The sequence below is a fragment of the Vidua macroura genome, chromosome 27, assembly GCF_024509145.1.
Source record: "Vidua macroura isolate BioBank_ID:100142 chromosome 27, ASM2450914v1, whole genome shotgun sequence".
Taxonomy (NCBI): Eukaryota; Metazoa; Chordata; class Aves; order Passeriformes; family Viduidae; genus Vidua; species Vidua macroura.
The window spans coordinates 1471198-1492664 of record NC_071597.1 but is presented as its reverse complement, the minus strand read 5'-3'; the positions used below and the strand labels follow the sequence as shown (position 1 = coordinate 1492664).

Here is a 21467-nt window from a genome sequence, read left to right as displayed (position 1 = left end):
CAGGCTATAGACACGCAACCATAATGTACTGCAATGTCACTACAGAGCTTTAAAACATGACCAGATATTGCCAAAGAAGAAAACACCTACAGCAGCAGCACCTTGTTAATGATACATTAATTGCATATTGACCTTTACAGGTCATCTCATTCCACCCTCCAGCTGGGGACAGGGACATCTGCTGTTGCTCCAACCTGGCCTTGAAAATCCTATCAGAAGTAAATCATGGACTGTTTAAACAGGATTTTTTGGTGCTGGAGAATACAGTAACCCAGGTGATGCTGACAATGCAGGCATTGACACTGAGAGCTGAGTATGGCTCTATGACTAATGGTAGAGATACCTTTGGACTTGTATCTTAAGCTCAAGGGGTATCTTCTCAATGGCAATTTTGCCTAATAAGACTCAAAACTAGGTGTAAAATGTGAAATCTGAGTCTATTGATGGCATATGCTAATCACATCTACTACAAGTCCTGATCTGTAAAGTACTACAGATAAACTCCTGCTATCAAAAAGGTCAATATTTCTGGCAGCAGGTGATGTTTTCCTCTTTTGACTTTTAATTGCACCAGAAACTTTTCTGCAAAACCTCAGCACAAAATGTTCATTGGGGATGAGATGCTGTGGTCCCTGTGGTATTCCAGGGAGAACACAGGTGTGAAAACACCGTGTGTTTGGGACTGCTGAGCACCTTGTCCTTGCCTTACATCAACTGCACTGTAAACATACACATGAAAAATACTAATGTTAGTATTTGGCACTAAAATTACCATAGCTGCTTTTTCAGTTAATTTCTCAGTAGGATTTTTGGGTACACTAGAAAATATACTTTATTCCTCTCTGAAATCTTGAAGTGAACGTAGTGCCTGAGTTTTATACCCACATCTCATGTTCCTGATAAAGCCTAAGGGAGAGAGGAGAAAGCAGGAGTAGGGGAAGAATCAGAACTTTGTTCTCCTATATATTATTTAGATTCTTTGACATTAAATATATATATATATATATATGTATGTCTTTGAGAAACATGAATCTTTCTCAGTGACGTTCACCGTTAACACCTGTGCAATAGTTTTGTCCCAGTAGCACTAAATCTTCAACAGCACCTTGTAAAAGACCTGCTGACATATTTACATAGTCTTAAATATTATATATTTTATATTTCCAGATACTGTTCATCTTGTTAGAGAACACTTGGTGCAAATTAGATTGCCAGCACTCTCAACCAGCAGGTTTGAAAAGTGGGAGTCCTGGTCAGTGGCTCCACTGGAGCTGTGCTGAGTGCAGAGCACAAGGGGAAAAAAAAAAAAAAGGTTTCATATAAATTTTTTCCACCTCTCAGAATTTAGGGCCAGATGGGGGTCAACCTCCTTGACAAGAAAAATAAGAATCCTCCAAAACACTCTGAAATCAAGAGCTGAAACATCTCCCAAGGAGCTACTGTAATAACCCAGAATTATTTTCCTCTGGAGCAGTGGTTCCTAAATGTATCCTTTTTCTTTTTCTTTTTGCCAAGAGTGACGATAGGAAAGAGCAGCCACACTCCTTCCACAGTGACATTTCTCCATGCCAGGAAAAACAACCTGTGCTGTGCTGGCTCTCCTTATGCTTTGTGCCTGGTGGAACAGGACAGGTTGGACCCCGATGCTGCTGCTCAGAGCTTGGACACAGTTTTGAAGAGCTGATTTGAACATCAGGGCTTTGAATCTGGCAGAAGCTGCATCTACTTCACGGTGGATCTTACACTGTAGTGTGTAGGGTGGTAACAAAATTAACTGAACTATTTTTGCAGCCAAGATGCAGCACAGGCACAGTAATAAACATGATTCTGCAGGACAACAGTCTTGAACTCTGCAATGCTCTGACAGTTTTCATGGCAACGAGCAAAGATCTTAAATTTAGTGACTGTCACAATGAATTACTTATAACTTGCAGAGGGGAGAAAGAAAAGAAGACAAAATCAATGCTGTATTAGAAAAAGCTCTGAGTCTTTTATCAGGATAAGGCTTGTCACCAGCTCCCCCAGGAGCTTTACACAGGGTGTCTATGGACTTGTATGATACCAGTCCTTTGGTGAAAGCTTCAGATTCTCCAAAACCCACTAAAGAGTGACAGGGAAAGGGAAAAAAAGTCACCCCTACACAAATAAATCAGAACATTTTGCTGTAAGCAGTGCTGTGAATGGAACTGGTTGCTTGTTTTCATCTTGAGAACAGCAAGGACAAGTTTGGGAAATGAAAGAAGCAAGAAAAGGGAAGGCCAAATGGGATAGTGGGAAAAAATTCCTCCCTGTGAGGGTGGGGATGCCCTGGCACAGGTTGCCCAGAGCAGCTGTGGCTGTCCCTGGAAGTGCCCAAGGCCAGACTGAATGGGGCTTGGAGCAGCCTGGGGTGGTGGAAGGTGCCCCTGCCCATGGCAGGGGGTGGAATGGGATGAGCTTTAAGGTCCCTTCCAACACAAACCATTCCATGATTCTCCATCTTCCCAGCTTCTCCAGATCCCACCTCTTCAGCTCGAGAAGTGATGCAGACAGATGAATCCATCGCTTCATTTCAACGCCCAGAATCCAATTAAGCATCATTTTAAAAATCATGATAAAAAAAGGTGCATGGGAGTGTCGGGGTTGCGTTGGCAAGACCCTGACAGTGTGAAAGTCCTTTTTTCCCTAGCCTGGCAGCCAAAGAAAAGGTCTGGAAGGTGTGAAGCTGAGTTTTCAAGGTTGTTTATTTCTTCTTATCTAAAATATTTTCTCTCTGACCTGCCAAGGTCCACCTAGTACAGAAGCCATGGCAGTCTGCCCCGAGCCCCGGGCGTCTCCCACATTATAAACTCAAAATTACGTGTACCATGTTTACAGTTCCTGTACCAACACCTAAAATCTGTGTTGGACAGTGTGTCCCTATCCTAAACCAACAGAAGAGTGTCACCATCACACCGAGACATGGAGGACAAGAAGAAGGAAGAAAAGGCCAGGGCACGCCCAGATTCCTCCATCTTGTACCCCTGAATTACATTCTAAAAAAACCCAAAATTCTACTTTTTCACCCTGTGTCAATTCCCTTATTACACTACTCAAACCCTTTTGGCTTGGAATTCCTCATATAAGGTTGGCAGCCTCTCCCATGGGCTAGAATCAAAGCCACGGGTGTTTTTGACTTGTTGCCAAGGTCCCTGAGCCCCCTGAAGGGTCTGGAGGCATCCGGAGCAGCCAAAGGGATGCTCTGGACTCGGACACGGGAGGTTGGGGCACACGTGAGGAACGTCAGTACCTTTGTGCAGGCTCTCCAGGGGCTCCAGGACGCCCCTGCGGAAGGAGGCCATGGGGTCCTGCACGCAGGAGCGGAGGCTGAGCAGGCTCTGCAGGTGCGGCTCGCGCAGCAGCTGCTCCCGGTACGCGACGAACTGCGGCGAGCGGCAGAGCAGGGCGGCCACGTTGTGCACGAACTCGGGCACCAGGCAGGTGTAGGCGTTGTCAGCCTGGCAGTAGTGGTAAGCTACGACCTAGCAGAGAGAAAAGAATGAAGAACTCCGCGTCGGGACAGTTGTAAAAAGCAGCGGTTTTTCCTTTGGTGAGTTTGATCTGTTCTGGCATGTGAAGTCTTTAAGGGCAATGAGTATTAACTACCCGTGACAAGAATTCAGACAAATCAGTTGGTAAAAACAGGCACTGATCCTGAAAAATGACTGGACCTCCCACTTGAGGAATAAATGAAATTAAGCCGTCGCTGTTTACAGAGACAGACAGTGACAGTGGCTGACATCTCTGAAGTGCTGTGCTGAGCTTGGATTGTGCTCTGAGTTCTGTCTAAGGACTTGCTGCCAGTAAAAACTTGTGATTGTTTTCTTGAACTTATTCTTTATTTGCTCTGTTTTCACGTGTCAAGTTCTGTGGAAGTGGACAGACAGCACTCCTGAGTCCATCACAACGAGGCAGCACCACGGGTACAGACTCGCCTGAGCTGGGGGTGATGGCAGGCTCACTGTACTTTACTCATGCATTGTGATCCCACGCTTCAATAAAAAAATAAATTCAATTTAAAAAAAAAGAAAAAAAAGAAAAAAAAAAGTTCCCCTTTTCCCAGCTTTCCCCTGATTTTTCCAGCTCAGCAAACTCTGCTAGAACCCTGCTACATTCTGCCCACCTATTAAAATAAGCAGAAAACCAGTGATATCTTCTCAGGCCATGCTGCCAACTTTCTTGTTTTCTTTTGCAATATAAAAAAGGCCCTCAAAAATCTGTCTCTGCTTGTGAATCCCCTGGGAAGCTGCTCTGGCACCACTCCAGCCCAGCTCCCTTGCTGCTTCCATCCTCAGGCACTGCCTGCCCACTTGGAATGAACCTCTGCCAGGGCACAAAGCTTTTCTCCAGCTCCCATTCTGGACTGGGTTTTCTTTTCAAATATCACTGAGTATCCAAAAATATCCCAGCAAGGCAGGTGGGAGCAGTTCTGTACCAAAACCATCACTGCCCTGGAGCACTGTAGCACAGAATGCTGCAAAATAAATTGCATTTTTGAACTTGGGAAGGACAAGATAGCTGAGGACACTGTGAAAAGGAAAAGCTCCTCTGGAGCTCAGGGCAGCTGGGATGCAGTGTGCCCATGGCTGTGGACATGATGAAGGCTTTCTGTCTCTCCACCTGCAAAACCTGTCCCTTAGATTGCAGGAGGCTCCAGGGTGGCTATGGCAGTGAAGGATGATACCAAGGAATGAACACATCAGGCTGTGGGGTCCTCACCCACTGCTGGTTCAGCACTGGCTTTTGATTTTCAATATGAAATTACCCATGGGATATAATGCAGTAATCTCCTTTCCAGTCCAAACGAGGTGTGACGCATGCAGCGATGAGAAAGCTGGGCTGTTATTTCAAGCATCAAGCTCTAATACATGTATTTAAGTTTTAATGGATACCTCCAAATTCCTTACAGAATTTTTCCTAACAGACAGTTAAAATATAATTAATTCCCTTAGAGAACAGCACCATGTAAAGTAATTACAGAGGTAATGATTTCTTTTCATCAATCCTATTTATTTGGGGAATTATAACTTGTGCATTTCACAGAATGAAGTTTGCAAGTTGCCATTCCTTGATATCAGGTTCCACTAACAGAAATTACTCTGATTTCCTATGCAATTTGTGTGTAGACACAAAAATAAAGTCTCTTTTAATAAGAGGCCAATTAATTTATTCCAGGAATCTGAAGAGTCATGTCATGGGAAAAGGGTCATGCGTAATCATCACCACCATCAGATTTTGGGACACACATGCAATTACAACCCAATTAATTTCAGCTGCTTCCCATGCATTACAGCTGGACTTGATGATCTTAAGAGGTCTTTTCAAACCTTAGCAATTCTATGATTCCATGATTTCTGATCCCTGTGCTCGATTTATTGGTGTATCAACTAAGCCTTATAACCAGTAGGATAAACATAATGCTTAATGGGTGGATCTGAAGCTAAAGCAGTAAGCAAAGGAAGATTCTGGGAAGTCAACCAAAGCAAAGGCAGAATGACGTTCTTAGAAAATGCAACCTGAGCCAGAATTTCATCTTGATGTTATTTATTCTCTGTGACATTTTCTCTATCTTCAAATCACAGAGGGGCTGCCAAAAGCCAGTGCTGCGAGTGGAGCCTGGTGCTGGAGATGGGGCTGAGAATCAGGCTCCTCACTTCCACAGAGCTGGGTGGGAAGCAGTTTTCTCACACTGCAAAACTTCTCAAGGTTTGCAATCCTGTTCCACCCTTGGGAACATGACCAGGTTAATGTGAGAAGGGAGTGTAAGAGCCTCCAGGATGGCCAGGGGCTGGTGTGGATGGGACTCACCCCAAACAGGTTCAAACTGTTCTTTCTACCCTGTGTTTGTTGAACGCCAGTAATGCTCTGGGAAAGGTCCCTTTCCAATTATTTCACCTTAAATACTTCATTAATTGTTCAAGGTTAATTTCTTCAGGGAGAGGGATGGATCACCAGCTTCACTGCTAAGGATTCTCTTCTATGATACGTGAGAAGACATGCAGACTTTGCTCAGCATCTGAAATGACCACTCTCTGTTCTAGTCATGGTTCTGAGGTGGTTTTGGTCTCTCCTCCTTTTTGTTGACTAGATAAGCCAAAAAATAAACATAAAAACCCCTTGTATACCCTGGAAATTAACTTTTCACTGGAAAAGGAGTGCTCTCTTTCAATAAAAGCTTCATTTTCCACAGATCTAATTATTTTGCCTTAAAATAATGTTTGAACAAGTTCCAACCATGCCTTATGATAAACAAATCCTTGAGTTAAAGATTTACTTTTATCTAGAAACTGTTACAAAAAATGAAATCACCAGGGAACATCATGTGGTTCCAAAAGTATGGGCATGCCTGGATGTTGTGTTCAGCAAATTGTTATTTGTGTCTGATACAATTTAGGACATAATTTTTCTAACCGTAGCTTCAATTTGAACTTTGTCAGCCCATTGCACTAAATGCTATAAACACTAAATTAGACTTCCAAAACTTTTAAACCTTTATTTCAGCTATCAGGTTTGCTAAATGATTTCCTTGTTTTAAAGTTTGACTAAATTCCAATCACTGCACTGCAAAGCACACAAGGCCTATAAGCAACCCTAAAGCAAGAAGTGGGTTACAACAAAGGATGGGAAAAGTAACACCTATATCCAGTTCAGTGCTCAAAGTACCTGCTCATTTACTCTGAAATGACATAAACTTCATCTTTGTAACTGCCAAAGCAGAATGATGAAGACATTATTTGTACTCTCTCTAGGTGTTTAACCCAGTAGGCCTTCAGGAGTCTCTTCTCCCAACCTTTCCAACACCAGTCATTCTTACTCTCCCTTTTTGCCACAATCACTTCCCAATTCTGCCTTCATTCAGCCTCATGTAACCTTTACCTTCCTGCTGTCCCAGAGAAACAGTTGCTGGATGTTCTGAGGATAATGGAAAATGCTGGTGGATGAGCGGGCAAGAGCCACGTGAATGGAGCAAGAGGACGAGGGTGAGAGGGCAAAGGAGAGGGAAAAAATGAGACACAAAAGAGATTGTGTATCAGTCATCAAGTACAGAGGGTGAGAAGGGACTGAACTGTGAGGGAGGAAAAGAAAAGAAACAGAAGGGGAACAAGTGACATGGCAGGAGAGGGAGAAGATGACAGTAACAGGAAAGGCTGGAGGGACAGCACGAACATCAAAGGAGAGGGGGGGTCTGGAGATGTCTCAAGGGAAAAAAGTTATTTTTAATTATTAGCACAGGCCAATTTGATGCAATTCTCCAGCAATGCTTCTGAAACAGAATCTACTCCATTTAGGCAGCATTCCTTTGCCATCACACCTCCTCTGTGGTTTGTCTTGGCTTCCTTCTGGAAGCCTGTCGTGCAAGGACAGCCAGCCCCCCTTGGACAAACCTCCCAGACCCCTGAGCTCACAGCAACACCCCACTCCCTCCAGTGCTCTTAAAGGGCTTCAGCATTGTATTTTAACCTTTAACAAGATTTTTTTTTTTTTTTTTGACCCATACAGAATAGCTTCAAATAAATGCAGTGTAACACTGACCTGCCACACGCCAGGCACAATGCTGGCTGTGATAATGGAAATGGCCATTAGCACTGCATGTGACTGTGGCCCAGTATGTGGCACGTGGTGACCCAGTTTATTGGGAATATTCATTACCTTTACATAGCTGAGTACACTGGTAAGTGCTTTCTGAAACTCATTAGTGGCCCAGGGCATCAAAGCTCAGCAGCAATGAATCTCTCCACCTCTGTGTAAGGTAGGAGCACTCTCTTTTTATCTGCCTGCAGCAATGTTAGTGATGCTTTGGATATGGCTTGGAGGATGGGGAGAAGAGCCTCTGGAGCCACCAGCTGTGTTCAGCATCAGAAAAATGAACTAATGCAATGGATGTGCAGCTCCTCCACCAGCTGCTCTGCACAGGGTACAACCCATTAGTGCAGCTGAGCTGGGTTTGAGGTCCATTTGTTTAAGTGCTGCAACCACAAGCCACCACACAGCATCCAGAAACCCAAAGAATAAAGCTGTTCAATGGGTTAGTTAAAACTGGGTAGCCAGTCCATTAAAAATCCTCTGTGAGTAAAGGATAAACCTTCAGGGAAAATGAAAGGTCAGCATGGCAGGACTGAGCCGAGCTCCTGCTTGCCAGTCAGCAGTTACTTATTTCTAAAATTAATGATTTGTTCATCTCTGACATTAAGAGCTAAATGCAAACTTTGCCCCCAAGAATTCACTGTACAAAAACCAGGCATAAAAGTACAACCCTGAGTAATCCAGAGGAGGAAAAGCAACTGTTTGCTCACCTTTCATTTCTGTCATCATAGATACACAACTTCAGAATATTGGGATAAGTGACATTTTCAGAGGGAAGGGGAGTGGGTGAGAGGACAACGAGCTTCCCACCAGCATTCTGGAGCCTGCACCAGCCATGTTTGTGTATTATTAATCTGCTTTTGTAACAATCTGCATTTCTCCAGCACAGGGACCTCAGCCCCATCTGAGAACGTTCTGCTCTGCTCAGTGCAGGCAGAGTTGGAACATCTGCACACAGCTTTATCCAGCTCCTCACATATGGTTCATTTAGCTCCTAAAATAACCCTGACAATTGTGGTTGTCCATCACTGTCAACACTTTCTCCTGTGCTTCAATTCTGACTTCAGTGTAAACACAACTGTAAAACACACACATCCAAGAAATACTTTTCCATCCAGGTAGACCAAAGGACCTTAAAACCCTTCCTAAAGAGTCTGTAGCCAAGGTACAACAACCTATTTTTACTTTAATTTTGGCTGTAAGGATTGTTTTTAGCTCTTCTCCAGTGATCAGAGATACCAACAAAGCATCAGTGAGCGATCCATGCCATGGATGTGACACGGAGTTTGAAAGAGCCGTATTCCTTACCTTTTCCAGGAGGAAACTGAAGCTAAACAGCATCCATTTATCAATTACATACCCAGCAGGATGACTTAAGCACTCAGGGGAAGTGATAGATGAGGTATTTTAAGCAGAGATAGCAGACTTTACTGCCCTTTCTGGTAGTCTGCAGAGCTTCAGATTTGCAAGGAATACAATGACTAATGCAACCTGAACAAAACCAGACTTGGGCATTGCATTCCTTTCAAGAACTGCATGTGGAAGAGGAGAGTATCAAATCTTAGTATTTGTTTATGCAGCACATGCTACCTGTCTGGCCATCTGTGTGCAGCAGGAAAGCAGACAGGACAAGACACAAAAAGCCAAGCAAAACACGTCCTGGTAATAATTTAGAACAGACTTTTCTTGCTGTTTTCCTCTCTGAAGTGGGAGCAGGTGACAGGAAAGCATTACCTGCTTCCAAACTCCCAAAGGGTGGAGGAGGAGCAAGAGCAAACTCCTTGGATTTCAAAGCAATAGAATGGCACCTTCCCACCACCACAGAATTAGGGTTAAACCTCAGTAATACAATAAAATTCAAGCTGTAAATCTTATGTACCTAAGTGACAGTGTTCCATATGTTCCATACAAACCATTCCTGCCAAAACAGCAAGTAATTTGTGTATTGTTCCAAAGACTACGGTCTACTTTGGAGAATTTTCCAAAAAATTCCCAAGTGCACACACAGCATTAACGCTCAGCTTGTGCCTTCCCCAAGTACAGTACCTGCCCTTTTCAAACAAAACACTGCTCAGACACTGGGCAATTTTGTTCTCAGTGCTGAAGAAAAACCACAATTATTTCAATAATTGTGTCATTTCCCAACACTTGTAATGAGAAAGTAGGGTGGCCGTGAAAGACAAACCCTCGGAGTAACAGGGAAGTGTATTTGATGTGGAGGGAGTTTCATTTTAGAGAAATAACTTTCCCAGGTACTAAAATTCCTTGCAGAAGTCTCTCTCTCTCTGCTCCCCAGGTGAACATCTGAACGCAGGGATTTTCCCCAAGTGACGCCAAGCAGGAGAAGCTCCAAGGAGTCCCAGGAAAGCTGCCCTTTCCCCGAGGAGCAGCAAGGCCGGGCTGGCCGTTCCGTACCTGCGAAGCCAATCTCCGCATGGCCTCCTCCTGGCGCCGGCGCATCTCGGGCGTGCCCGGGCAGCTCCCGCTGGCGATGGACGCGTGCGCAGAAGGCGGCTGCGCCAAGGGCAGCTCTCGGTTGGCGTCCACATCTGCCCAAGGAAAAGAGGTCAGCACAAGCACGGGCATCGTTATTAAAAACCAGGCAGCGGCTGCTTCCTACGCGCGGCGGTTAAAATGCTTCCCGCTATTGGGATTTCAGGGATTTCCAGGCCGGAGGCTTCTCAAGAAACTTCTTTTGGAAGCAGAAAAGGACTGCTAAGAAAAAGCCTTGTGCTTGTCTTATTCATCGTCCCCACTGTAATTTTAGTGACTTCAAAATAATGACAATAATGGAGCGAGCTGGGCCCTCTGGCAGGGTCTGCCTTCAGGTTTGGTGGATTTGAGTGCAGAGCTCTCCTGCTCTCCACTTCTGCCAACAGACCTTCCCTTGTTATGAACAATTGCTGGTTAATTTGGTTCCAAGTCCTCCTTCAGCACAGACAGCCAATTTTTCTGAATTACAGGCCTATTTTCTAACATAAATAAACGAAGAGCTCCAGCTAATACAGCCATCTGAAGCCCATTAATTTAATCAGGGGGAGAGGAGCAGGAGCAGCACAAGGATCTGGAAAAGGCTTGCAAGCAAATAATAAATTATCCTGGAACCATCTCTGGCAAGTTTAACTGTGTCCTAGTGCATTTTAGCTGCTTCTTTTGCCTGGTAAAGCAGAAATTGGCTTTACCAGCAGATTGCTACAGAAGCTCATCCACCTGGCCTTTGTGGATAACATTCCCGAACTATTTTTATTTTCATAATTTTTCATAATTTATTTTCATAATTTTATTTTCATAAACTATTTTTATTTTCAAAGTACTCATATGGAGCATTTTTGAATGACACCACAACATGCAGCACTTGGTGATGTCTAATTATTGATTATTTTAAGAACAACACCACTCTGAAGTGCACTCTGTGCTGGCAGAGGATTCTCCTGACTGGATTGCTGCAGTGCATCCCTGAGCTTGACTGGAAATAATCATGCAAACAATGACCCATTTAATGGCAAACAACAGAGGAGAACGACTGCTGCCTCCATAATTAAACCCTGAATGTGTTAGAATGGGGCACGTTCTTGATTCTGAGCATAACACCACTGTCACCTGTATTAATCTTCTGAGAGAGGAATTGAAGTATGAGGCTGTATTGAAGCCAGTTTAATTAGCTGATTGCACAACTGCCATAGCAGAGTCAGACCACCTGATTAGCATGTATTAATTAGCATAGATTTAATAAGCATAATAGATTTTTTTTTTCAGCATGTGGAAAAAGAAATGACAAAGAAATTTATCACAAAATCAGAGAGAAATCATAGAATATCGTGAATTGGAAGGGACTCACAAGGATCTTGCAGAATAATAATTATCTTCTGTAGAAGATAATTGTGATCTCTTTAGGAAATCAAGTCTAATTAATTACTGATTCTGAAAGTTTCCATCCTAATAACTAACAGTGAGGAATCATCCAGCTTTCAACTCCATGGACACACCAGAGTGAACTAAACAATGTGTTAGGTGGGACCAAGGATCTTCATCATCTGTGGACAAAGGGTGCAAGGCACCCCAGGTGAGAAATCCAGCTTTCAGTTCAGAAGGAGTTTAGCACAGCCCTATCTTTTATGTCCACCATCATCCTCAGGAGACTGGGGACACACAGTCACAGCTGGTGCACTGCAGAGCTGCAGTTAAAATACAGAAACAAGCCCTGCCTTTCACTACACATTGTTTATTTAGCTCTGACAAGTGACACTGTTCAACATGCCAACCCTGGTGACATTTCAGCTCTTCTGATAGGGCAAGAGCACAGCACTTCCAGTAAACAGATTTAACTACAGCTTCACTGAGATACAGTGACCTACATCCTTAAAGATACCTTCAGGTACCTAACTCAGTATTTTTAGTCCTGTCTTACTCACTCACTGAAAGCTGAGTGATTTTAAAATGCTGTCATCTCTACCTGCAAACCTGCCAGTGCCTAGTGATGGGAATTGGATGGGACCAGAGGAGGAAGAGCAATCTTGGGTCCTGAGCCTACAGGGGCTTGTGACCTGCATGGAATATTTACACCATGATTCAATCAGATAAACAATCCATATGGGAAGAAGAATGCATTGGCAAGGATTCATAACCACAGAACACCAGCTGCCTGACCTGGCTGGAGATGTCATAAGCAGGGGGATTGGACTACATGACCTTTAAAGGTCCCTTCAAACCCAAACCATTTTGTGATTCTATGATTCTGAAACTGGAGTCTTCCCAGCCAGAGAAAAGTCTGTGATGTTTCTAAGCCAGACAAGTCAGAGACAGACTAGTCTGACTCTTCAAAAGGCAGCTTTGGAACAGGAGCAGTATAAAAGCTGCCTGTACCTAGAGGGACTCCAAGAGAGCTGCAGAGGGACTTTACACAAGGGCATGGAGGGATAGGACAAGAGGGAATGGCCTCAAGCTGAAGGAAATTTAGGTTAAGAAGAATTTAGATTAGGTATTAGGAAGAAATTGTTCCCTGTGAGGGTGGGGAGGCCCTGGCACAGGTTGCCCAGGGAAACTTTGGCTGCCCCATCTCTGGAGTATCCAAGGCCAGGTTGGATGAGGCTTGGAGCAACCTGGGATAGTGGAAGGTGCCCCTGCCTATGGCAGGGAGCTGGAATGAGACAATCTTTAAAGTCCTTTCCAACCCAAATCATTCAGGGCTTCGATGACATATTTCTCAAAGGTCCTTCCTTTGCTTGACTACAAAGACTAAGCTGACTCCTTGGGCCTGAAGAGAAATGGGCTTATTTCAGCCAAGACCACTCTAAAAGCTGAGTTTTGGAGACCCTTACGTTTTGGAGAGGCGTGGGGGCTGTCTGAAGCGATCTGCCTCATCCTCGTGCCGTGGCAGCTGAGCGCGACCAGCCTGGAGATGATGGCGGTTTTGCCGAAGCCGATGTTCCCGACGATCACCACGCCGCGGTTGACGCTGGCGTTGGAGCTCTGCAGCTGCGCGTCGATCTCGTGGAACACCCAGTCCCGGCCCACGAACACGGACTCGGTGGTGATGCTGGGCACCTCGAAGAGCAGCGGCTTCAGGGAGATGTCAGGGGGCCGGTAGGGCGCGAAGCGCACTGGAAAGGGAGACACGGGAAGAACGTCAACGCCCACGCCACATGGGAAAGCAGAGGTTGGAAAAGGATGTTTATCTCACGCAGAAATCTTCCCCTTATGAAAGGTGACAACACAATTCTGTGTCACCCACAGGTTTGTTTTGAAAGCATCTGTCTCATCCACAGTAAGGCATTGAGGGTTTTACAGGGAGTAGCTCAGAGCTGGCAGAAAACTGTGGCTGGAAAAATTAATTTTCTTCTTAAATCCACCATCTTTGAAGGCCCTGGGCAGAATGCTGCACTCTGCACAGCACCTCCTGGGAGACAGGTCAAACAAAGAGACACACAATGCCTGTTCACCTGTTCAATCCAATGAGCCCACAACAATCTCAGCACCTGCAAGTGTTAATTCAATCTAAGCAAAGTTATTTCAATTCTTCTGGAGTAAGTAAGTTAAGCCAGATTGTTGACAGGATATTCGTGTTTGGCAATTAAAACATCTTCTCTTTTCACAATGAAAAATGATGCTTTAAAGCACCATAAAGTTACCAAGAAGATCAAGAAATACCTCCCCAACAGACCATGTGTTCTGGTGCTGAAGAAATACTGTGCAACTTCTGTAGAGCCCAAGCAACAAATTAAAATACTGAACTGAAACACTCCCCACCATATGCAACTGGGCTCTTCCCTGCTGCTGAAAACTCCAATTCAAGCAACCCAGATCTGGGTGTATTATGTTAAACGAAGCAAATGTCTGAGTTTATTTCCTTTACTTGCTTCAGACTGCAACTTTTGGATACTAGGGAAAATTTCTTCACTGGAAGGGCTGTTCAGTCCTGGCACAGGCTGCCCAGGGCAGTGGTGGAATCCCCATCCCTGGAGGGATTTAAAAGGATGTGGCACTCGTGGACATGGCTCAGTGGTGGCCTTAAGCAGTGCTGGGGGAATGGCTGGATTTGATGAACTTACTGGATGCATTTCAAACCTTTAAGATTCTGTGATTCTTTCAAGTGTCATCTTAAACATCTACATCCACTGGGATGAAACCAGTTCCTTTTTTTCCCCCACAGCCTCTGTGCCTAAAAAGGCTAAATTCCTTTTTAGTGTTTCCAAGAAGCACATGAAACTCTCTTACCCACAAGGCAACAGCATTAAACACATACTGAGAGGAAAATCCCTTGAGCATTATAAAAACAACTTAAGGGAAGCATACCACTGCCATATTACATACACAGATCCACAACATACTGGGGGAGTTGGAACTATCCTCTCCTCCATCCCAAACCTCACCCAAAAATCTTGGTTCTTCCCATCCTGCAGCACTGCTGACATTTGCTTTCTGGAGAAGAAAACCCACAGCACATCACAGCCATCAGCTTGTGCCTTGGGTTACAGCAACCTGAAAAGCCTCAAATCCCCAGGGATGAAAATGGGAGAAGCAAAAATTGCCTTCCCCATCCTATTAAAAAGCTGTCACTGGGATGAATCCTTGTCACACTCTTAGTGTTGGGATTCTTCTGTTGCTCCCCTTCTTAAAATAATTGATTTAACAAAAAATAGCAGGGATGATCTCCCATTTAGTCTCTCTCACTGGGATTTTGGAACACTGGGAACAGACAGTGGGCTGTAATGTGTCCCCCAGTGCAGGGCCATGAATGTCTTCACTATTTCAGCCCAGTGCCAAGACTAGGGATGTTAAAATTAAACACAAGTTTAGGATTTCCAGCTGGAACAAAGAGTTGCAGTTTGTAACAGCCCAGATTGATGCAATTTCACAGCAATAGCTGCAAAATGCAGCATTTCAGGGAAGGGCCTCCCATTGCATATGCAATGACATGAAAATATTTCCAAATGGTGATGGTTTGCACAGCACCTCAGGTAGGATAAGAAACAAACTTTAAAAAATTGAAACACTGCAACTGTCACAAAAAGGGAAAAAAAAACCCAACAAAGCGTAGAAGGAAAATATGTAGTGCTACAAGGGTTTCAAAAGTGTGTCTGGAAAACAATTTGATTCTGTTCCTACAATAAAGATGAATGTTTTGGATGCAATCACTGCAAATTACACAGCCTTGGCAAGCTGCTGCCTCTGAACATATGGAAATTTGGTCTGTCAAACTTTGCTTTCTTCACTTACTGCCTGCTAATGCACTTCTAGAACTGCCTCAGCAGCCAGGAGGATTTCATTGCAGACTGCTCACAAACCCACTCTTTGGGGGGCTCCTGTGTTTGGTACAAAGTCCAGCCAGGCTGTACCAGGTCGAGCATGCTGGGTGAAAACCCAGCCTGAGCCTTCCAGCTCCCCAGTTCCTCACTCTAAGATGGTGGGCTCAAAAAAAGCCCCTAGAGAACAGGAACGTTTCAGGTATGGCCAGAAAAAAACCCTCTTCTATGCACAGGGGAGAATAAACCAGTCTCATAGCACAGAAACAACCTGAAAATATCCCAAATGAGCTTTCTCAGCCACTTACTCATCTGTGCAACAAAAAATGATGGGGCTGAAGCATTAGCCCGGTGATCTGCTGCAGACTCAGGCCTGCCACAGTGACAGCTTAAGCACATGGTGGAGGACTGAGATCAGATTAAAAGAGGGATGTAAATTGAAGGGTGGGCTGAAATCCCAAGGAAATGGAGCAAATCGAGCTAGAGCTGCCTGGGAATAATAAGCAAAACACTAAAATGTCAGCCCTGGCTCCTCTTCTCATTGCTAACGTCTTGTTTGTGGAATTTGCCTCAAAGAACCACAAAAATTTCCCCTTCAAAAGGCTTTTTAGAACTCAAAGAGCTGTCTGAATACGGGCATTGTGAGCAACCCTACAAGCAGTGGCTGAGCTGGTGGCCTCGTCACTGCACTGGGCTCCTTCCCCACTGGCACACTGCAGAATGCAAGGGGGAACTGCAATCCCTGGCCTTGATTGAAAAAAAACAAGACAAAACAGTAGTAAGTCCATAAAATTTCTCATTTTTAGTAACTTATCAAATTATTAAGCCCAAGGAGACCAGCTGAGAGCTGGGGGTATTCATCCTGGAGGAGAGACAAGAGAAGGCTCTGAGATTACCTTATTTCAGCCTTTCAGTGCCTAAAGATGCTTCAAGAGAGCAGGAGAGGGACTTTGGACAAGGGCTTGAAGGGACAGGACAGAGGGCAGGGTCGGATGAGATATTAGGAAGGAACTGTTCCCTGTGAGGGTGGTGAAGCCCTGGCACAGTGTCAGGGTTTGACATGGTTCCCAGAGCAGCTGTGGCTGCCCCTGGATCCCTGGAAGTGTCCAGGGGTTTGGAGCAGCCTGGGACAGTGGAAGGTGTCCCTGCCCATGGGAACTGGTGGAAATGACTCTGTGTCTCCTGGTGCAGTCAGGGTTGCAGCTTTTGCTTTGAAAGTGGCTTGTGGGGCTGAGCTGGGGACACAACACACCCTTGGAGTGGGGCAGGGTGGTGGCCAGGCCAGGGAGCACCTGCTTGGAGCTCCCAACTCCCCACATGGGAGCCATCATTTGTGTGCCTGAGGTCCAGAAACAAGCTGTAAGTTTAGGAGGTTGTGAGCAAAAGGCTACAAGGCTGGCATGTGTTTTAAAAAGGCCTGACCTGGAGCAGGAGGCACAAGAGCTGCACGTGGCCTCTCTGCACAGAGCTGGAGATCCTCACTGGGATTGCTGACCTTTAAGGTCCTTTTCAACCCAAAACATTCTGAGATTCTGGTTTTCACGTGGACATGGATGAAGGGGCTGCTGCCCGAGTTCAGCAGACACCCCCAGGACGGGGAAGCCCCGAGGTTGTGCTCCTACCTCGCAGGTCCTGCTGTGCCCGGGCGCTGGCCACGCTCTGCCGCGGCATCCGCAGCGACGTGCGCAGGGGAGCGTGTCTCTGCTCGTCCAGGTAAGCCAGATCTTCCAGGTGGGCCGAGCTGGTGGCTGCCACGAGAAAGCAAACAAGTACATCACACCTGGCTTTCGGATCTCATGCTCTGCTTACTGCATTTTTCCGTTTTTAATGAAAATACGTGGAGATGGATTGCTTGTTCTCTTCAAGCTAGGTCTTATAAGCTCTCAGAGATAAGTATTAAACCCTTCATAGCTCATAAAGAAGTAGGATGGTTCTTGTGACAGTGTTAGAAACAAAAAGTTTTAATAAAAAGCAAAATAAAAAAGCTCTTTACAGAGAAAAACTGAGTCAGGGCAAGAGGTTCTTGCTCCTGCTAAAACACTTCACAAAAGTGATTACTTCTTTTGTTCTCTTCTTTTTCTAAGGAATTGCTCAGGACTTCTTCTTCCAAAGAACTGCTCGGGACTTTTTGGCTCTTGTCTAATTAGCTATTCTTAAGTTTGAGGTGAACTCCCTAAGGTCCTATGATGTGTCTTTTAACCAAATTGAGGAGAGAAACTTCTGGGCTTTCTTCCTTTTTAAGGAGACAAAGGGTAACTTGTTTACTCCCTCAAGGGTGGGCACGTTCCTACAGAGATGTAACTACCACGAGCCAACAGAGCTGACTGAACAAGTAAAGTGTTTTACTAAAAGTTTTGGTAACTTTTTCTCATGCTTCATTGGGATTTGCTCTGGTCTGGTCTCCTGTTGGTGTTCCCAAATAAAAGAAGATGCCTTCCACTATTCCAGGGTGCTCCAAGCCCTCTGCAACCCAGCCTTGGACACTTCCAGGGATGCAGGGGCAGCCACAGCTTCTCTGGGCACCCTGTGCCAGGGCCTCACTCCCCTCTCAGGGAAGAATGCGTTGTAAGAACTGCTCCCAGTTGTAAACTGCTCAGTGACAGCAGGGACACAACACAGTCAGTGACTGTACTTTGTAGGCTGCTATAAAAATGGGTATTTTTGTGCTGTTTTGGAAGATATTTGGGGAGAATATTTAAAAAAAAAACAACTAAAAAGAAAAAAAAAAAGCCAGCAGGTGTAAGTGCTGCTATGCTTTGCTTCCCAAGAACAGACTGTATACAAACTCAACTGTATTTGGGGGAAAAAAAAAGAGAAGAGCCTGTTTTAGCAAAGCTGTGAATTCATGATTACCTTAAAATGTGGAATATCATGAAATACCACTAAAAGAAAGGCAGCTTTTTGCCCCATTCCCAGCTACACTGTCTCCACACTGATGACCTTGAGGCTCAAAATTAATATACCTATTTTCTGGTGGGTTAATTTTCAGTTGGATTAATCAACTAATACTAATCTGGTTTATCAAGTGGTTACCCAACGTGTGTCACTGGAGCAAGGACATGGATTTGGCAGCTCAGCATTAACTCTTTGAGCAATGTCACATTTGCAGACAGACCTAAATCAACTCTGAAACTACACTTGGTTTCCCTTTCTCATCATTCAGGCACGAAGATAATGAGGTTAAACTCTTTGGCAAAAACCACCCACATGAATCCACTACCTAAACCCTGTAATTTTCTGGTGCCATAAGCATATAGGAGCTAATATGTGATCATTGGATGATAAAATGTTAAGCTAAATCTTGAATTCTCATCATACTGACTTCCACAATTTAATGAACTGTGTTAGCTGACGTAGTACTTCAAAGCAGCAAAATCTCTACCAAAAATAAACATCTAGAAGGAAAAGTTGCTCCTGGACTTTACTGGATAGATAGCTTCCTCTTGAAATACTATTTGCCTCTAAGTGCACCAAGCAAGTCAACAACTTCCAAAGACAATTAAATGAACACACATTTAAATTTATTTTAATTTATGGTGCCCAGCCTCCTCTGTTTGCTTTGGAAGATGTTTACACAGTGTCACTTATAAGGAATTCACCTAAAGCAAGCGGGCTATGGAAGCAGAGTTTTTGAGTTTTTTCTATCCCCTCTCTTCAGTCTGAGATCTCAGGTTTTCAGTCTTTGCTGCACCTCCATGCTCTGGGCTTGTACTTCACCATCTATAAATCTAATTTCTGCATCGCTTTTAGGTCTGTGACCAGGCAAAGTGGGATTAAAAAGGAAAACTAATCCAGTTATGCAATGCAGCCTGGTTCACCAAGGGATGCTGATTTAATAGACAATATCCCAGGCTCTTCGGGGTATTTCTCAGAATTGTCTCTGGGTTTTCTGGAGCAGCGTCAGCCAGGACTCAGAATTCAAAGTGTGGATTTCTCCACATGTCTACACAGACACACAGACAACACGTTTTATCCCAGAGAAGTTACCCAGCAAGAAAAAAATATGGGACAATAAAGGAACAGGGAGTAATTCCAGGCAAGCAGCTTTGCAGCAAAGCTTTAATATTTCTAATCCCATCTCTATTCTGCCCTGCTGTTACCAGCTTCAGGGGAATGCTCAGCAGGCTGGTAAAAGACATCAATAAAGTATGGCACAGCATAATTTAGAAATGTTTCAAAGAACAAACATGAATTTAAATGAAATTAATGTTGATTTTATGCCAAGACAAAAAACATCAGGCACTAGCAAATGCCAGGTGCTGTGAGATGTTTGGGGCACAGTCCACCAGGAGCGATGGGACCCAGAGCAGATCTCCTGTAGACAGAAAGTGCCACCATTCTCTTAACTCCAGAGCTCTTAAGCTCTTCAGAGAACATGAGACAGGTTATTTTACTTGCAATGAATCCTTTGAAATAGTAGAAATGGCTATGATGTTGTGGCACCTTAAACCCAAGACATTTGCATTGTAATTGCAGTAAAGAATCTGTCTTTTTCTTTTTAAACATATTCTCCCGTAACCTTGTACAATTTTGTAAGAAAGGGATCATAAACTGCTGAAATAACCATTAAACACCATCAAAACCAGTTTTCCACAGCAGAATTTTTAATTTCAAACCAATAAGTCAAACAAAAAAACCCCAGTTTTTGTCATTCTTAAGCATGATGACTCCAGGAAGGAGATTTCTTCTTCAATAAGGAAACACAAGAAGGGCTGTGGCATCAGTGTGCCGTGTCTGGCTCTGGCCTAAAGGCACAAACATGAATTTCTTACCTGCTACTGAATTTGGCCGTGGCATAAGGTACAGAGGAATTGACTGCACTGACTGGGACAGGACCGTCTCCAGGTTCCTCTCGGGGATTTTGTTGAGGCTGTAGGTGGAGGCTGACATGTTCTCATCCACGCGGTACAGGCAGGAGTCCATGCTGGATTTCTGGGATTGCCACTGTTTCAGGTTCCCCCCAGATCCAAGTTCCTTGCTGCTTTCCCCTCCATATTTCGTGCGTTCCACGTTTTCAGAGTAACTTGTCAATGTAGCTTGAAGGAAGAAATTATAAACAAAATGAGTAACAAAGAAAGAATGGCTTGAACACACGCTGCTCAAGCCATGCAAGCCATGCTCGCTGAGCCATGCAAGAGACAAAAGTGATCTTCATCATATTTTCCATAGCCACATAAATCAGAGATTATGGATTTTAGTTTAACGATACTGTTTCTGCTTACGACTTCTAAAAGAACATTTAAGCTCTAATGTTTTGGCTCATACTGTTAAAAGCCATTTGTAATTACAAAGAGTATTAAAAATTCTGTGCTGCATTGTATTCAAATAGACCATTCCAGAAAGAACAGAAATTATTTAGGAGGAAACATTACCATGGCTCCTCATGTCTTTTAATTGGCATCACAGTTTCTACCTTTCCTTTTCCAGGAAATATTTGCAGAAGTTTGCAAGGTCTTGCAAGGTCTGACACTGAGAAGACTCCCATGGATTAGTTTGGTTCAGAAACTGAACCCCAAATCTCATTTGATTGACAGTCAGTTTTTATGAAGCTTTAATGGTGATCCACTCAATTTCCCCCATATTATTCCATTTTACACAGGAGGATTGTTGCTATATTGACTTTCCTACTGGGAAGTGAGAACTCTCAATTGATCCAGAACATCCCCATGTTCTCCCCATTTGAATTTTCTCTTCTGGATTCCAGCACAGTTACCCCCTGGCTGTAAATCCCTCTGGGCTATTGACTTTTCTCTCATCTTTAGTCCCCAGTATATTCATTCAAGGTCACAACAGGCACAAGTTGGGACGAGGTCCCAACACTCACACCAGCTTATCTGAGTGTGTTAGAGAATCACAGAATGGTTTGGGTTGGAGGGACCTTAGAGACCATCCAGGCCCACCCCTGCCATGGGCAGGGACACCTTCCACCATCCCAGGGTTGCCCAGCCTGGCCTTGGACACTGCCAGGAACAGGGCAGAAGCAACCTGGGATAGTGGAAGCCACAGCTTCTCTGGGAAACCTTTTCTTTATCCATCCTAACAGACTCCACAAGAGCTTCAATCTTCACCTCTATTTCTATGGCTTGGTCAGTACTGGGTTTCTCTCTAAGGAGTGGGCTCAGT

The 21467-nt window shown here is 44.4% G+C and overlaps 1 protein-coding gene across 1 annotated transcript in view; it reads right to left on the bottom strand.

Annotated features, from left to right (window-relative positions):
- The window catches only part of TANC2 (tetratricopeptide repeat, ankyrin repeat and coiled-coil containing 2), a 163282-nt gene that overhangs the window by 43236 nt on the left and 98579 nt on the right, over positions 1-21467 (bottom strand). The window contains exons 9-13 of the mRNA XM_054000140.1: positions 20117-20380; positions 16967-17092; positions 12921-13202; positions 10018-10151; positions 3269-3500 (exon numbers count right to left, since the gene is read on the bottom strand). Coding sequence (XP_053856115.1) covers positions 3269-3500; positions 10018-10151; positions 12921-13202; positions 16967-17092; positions 20117-20380 — 1038 coding nt within the window. The remainder of the gene's footprint in view (positions 1-3268; positions 3501-10017; positions 10152-12920; positions 13203-16966; positions 17093-20116; positions 20381-21467) is intronic.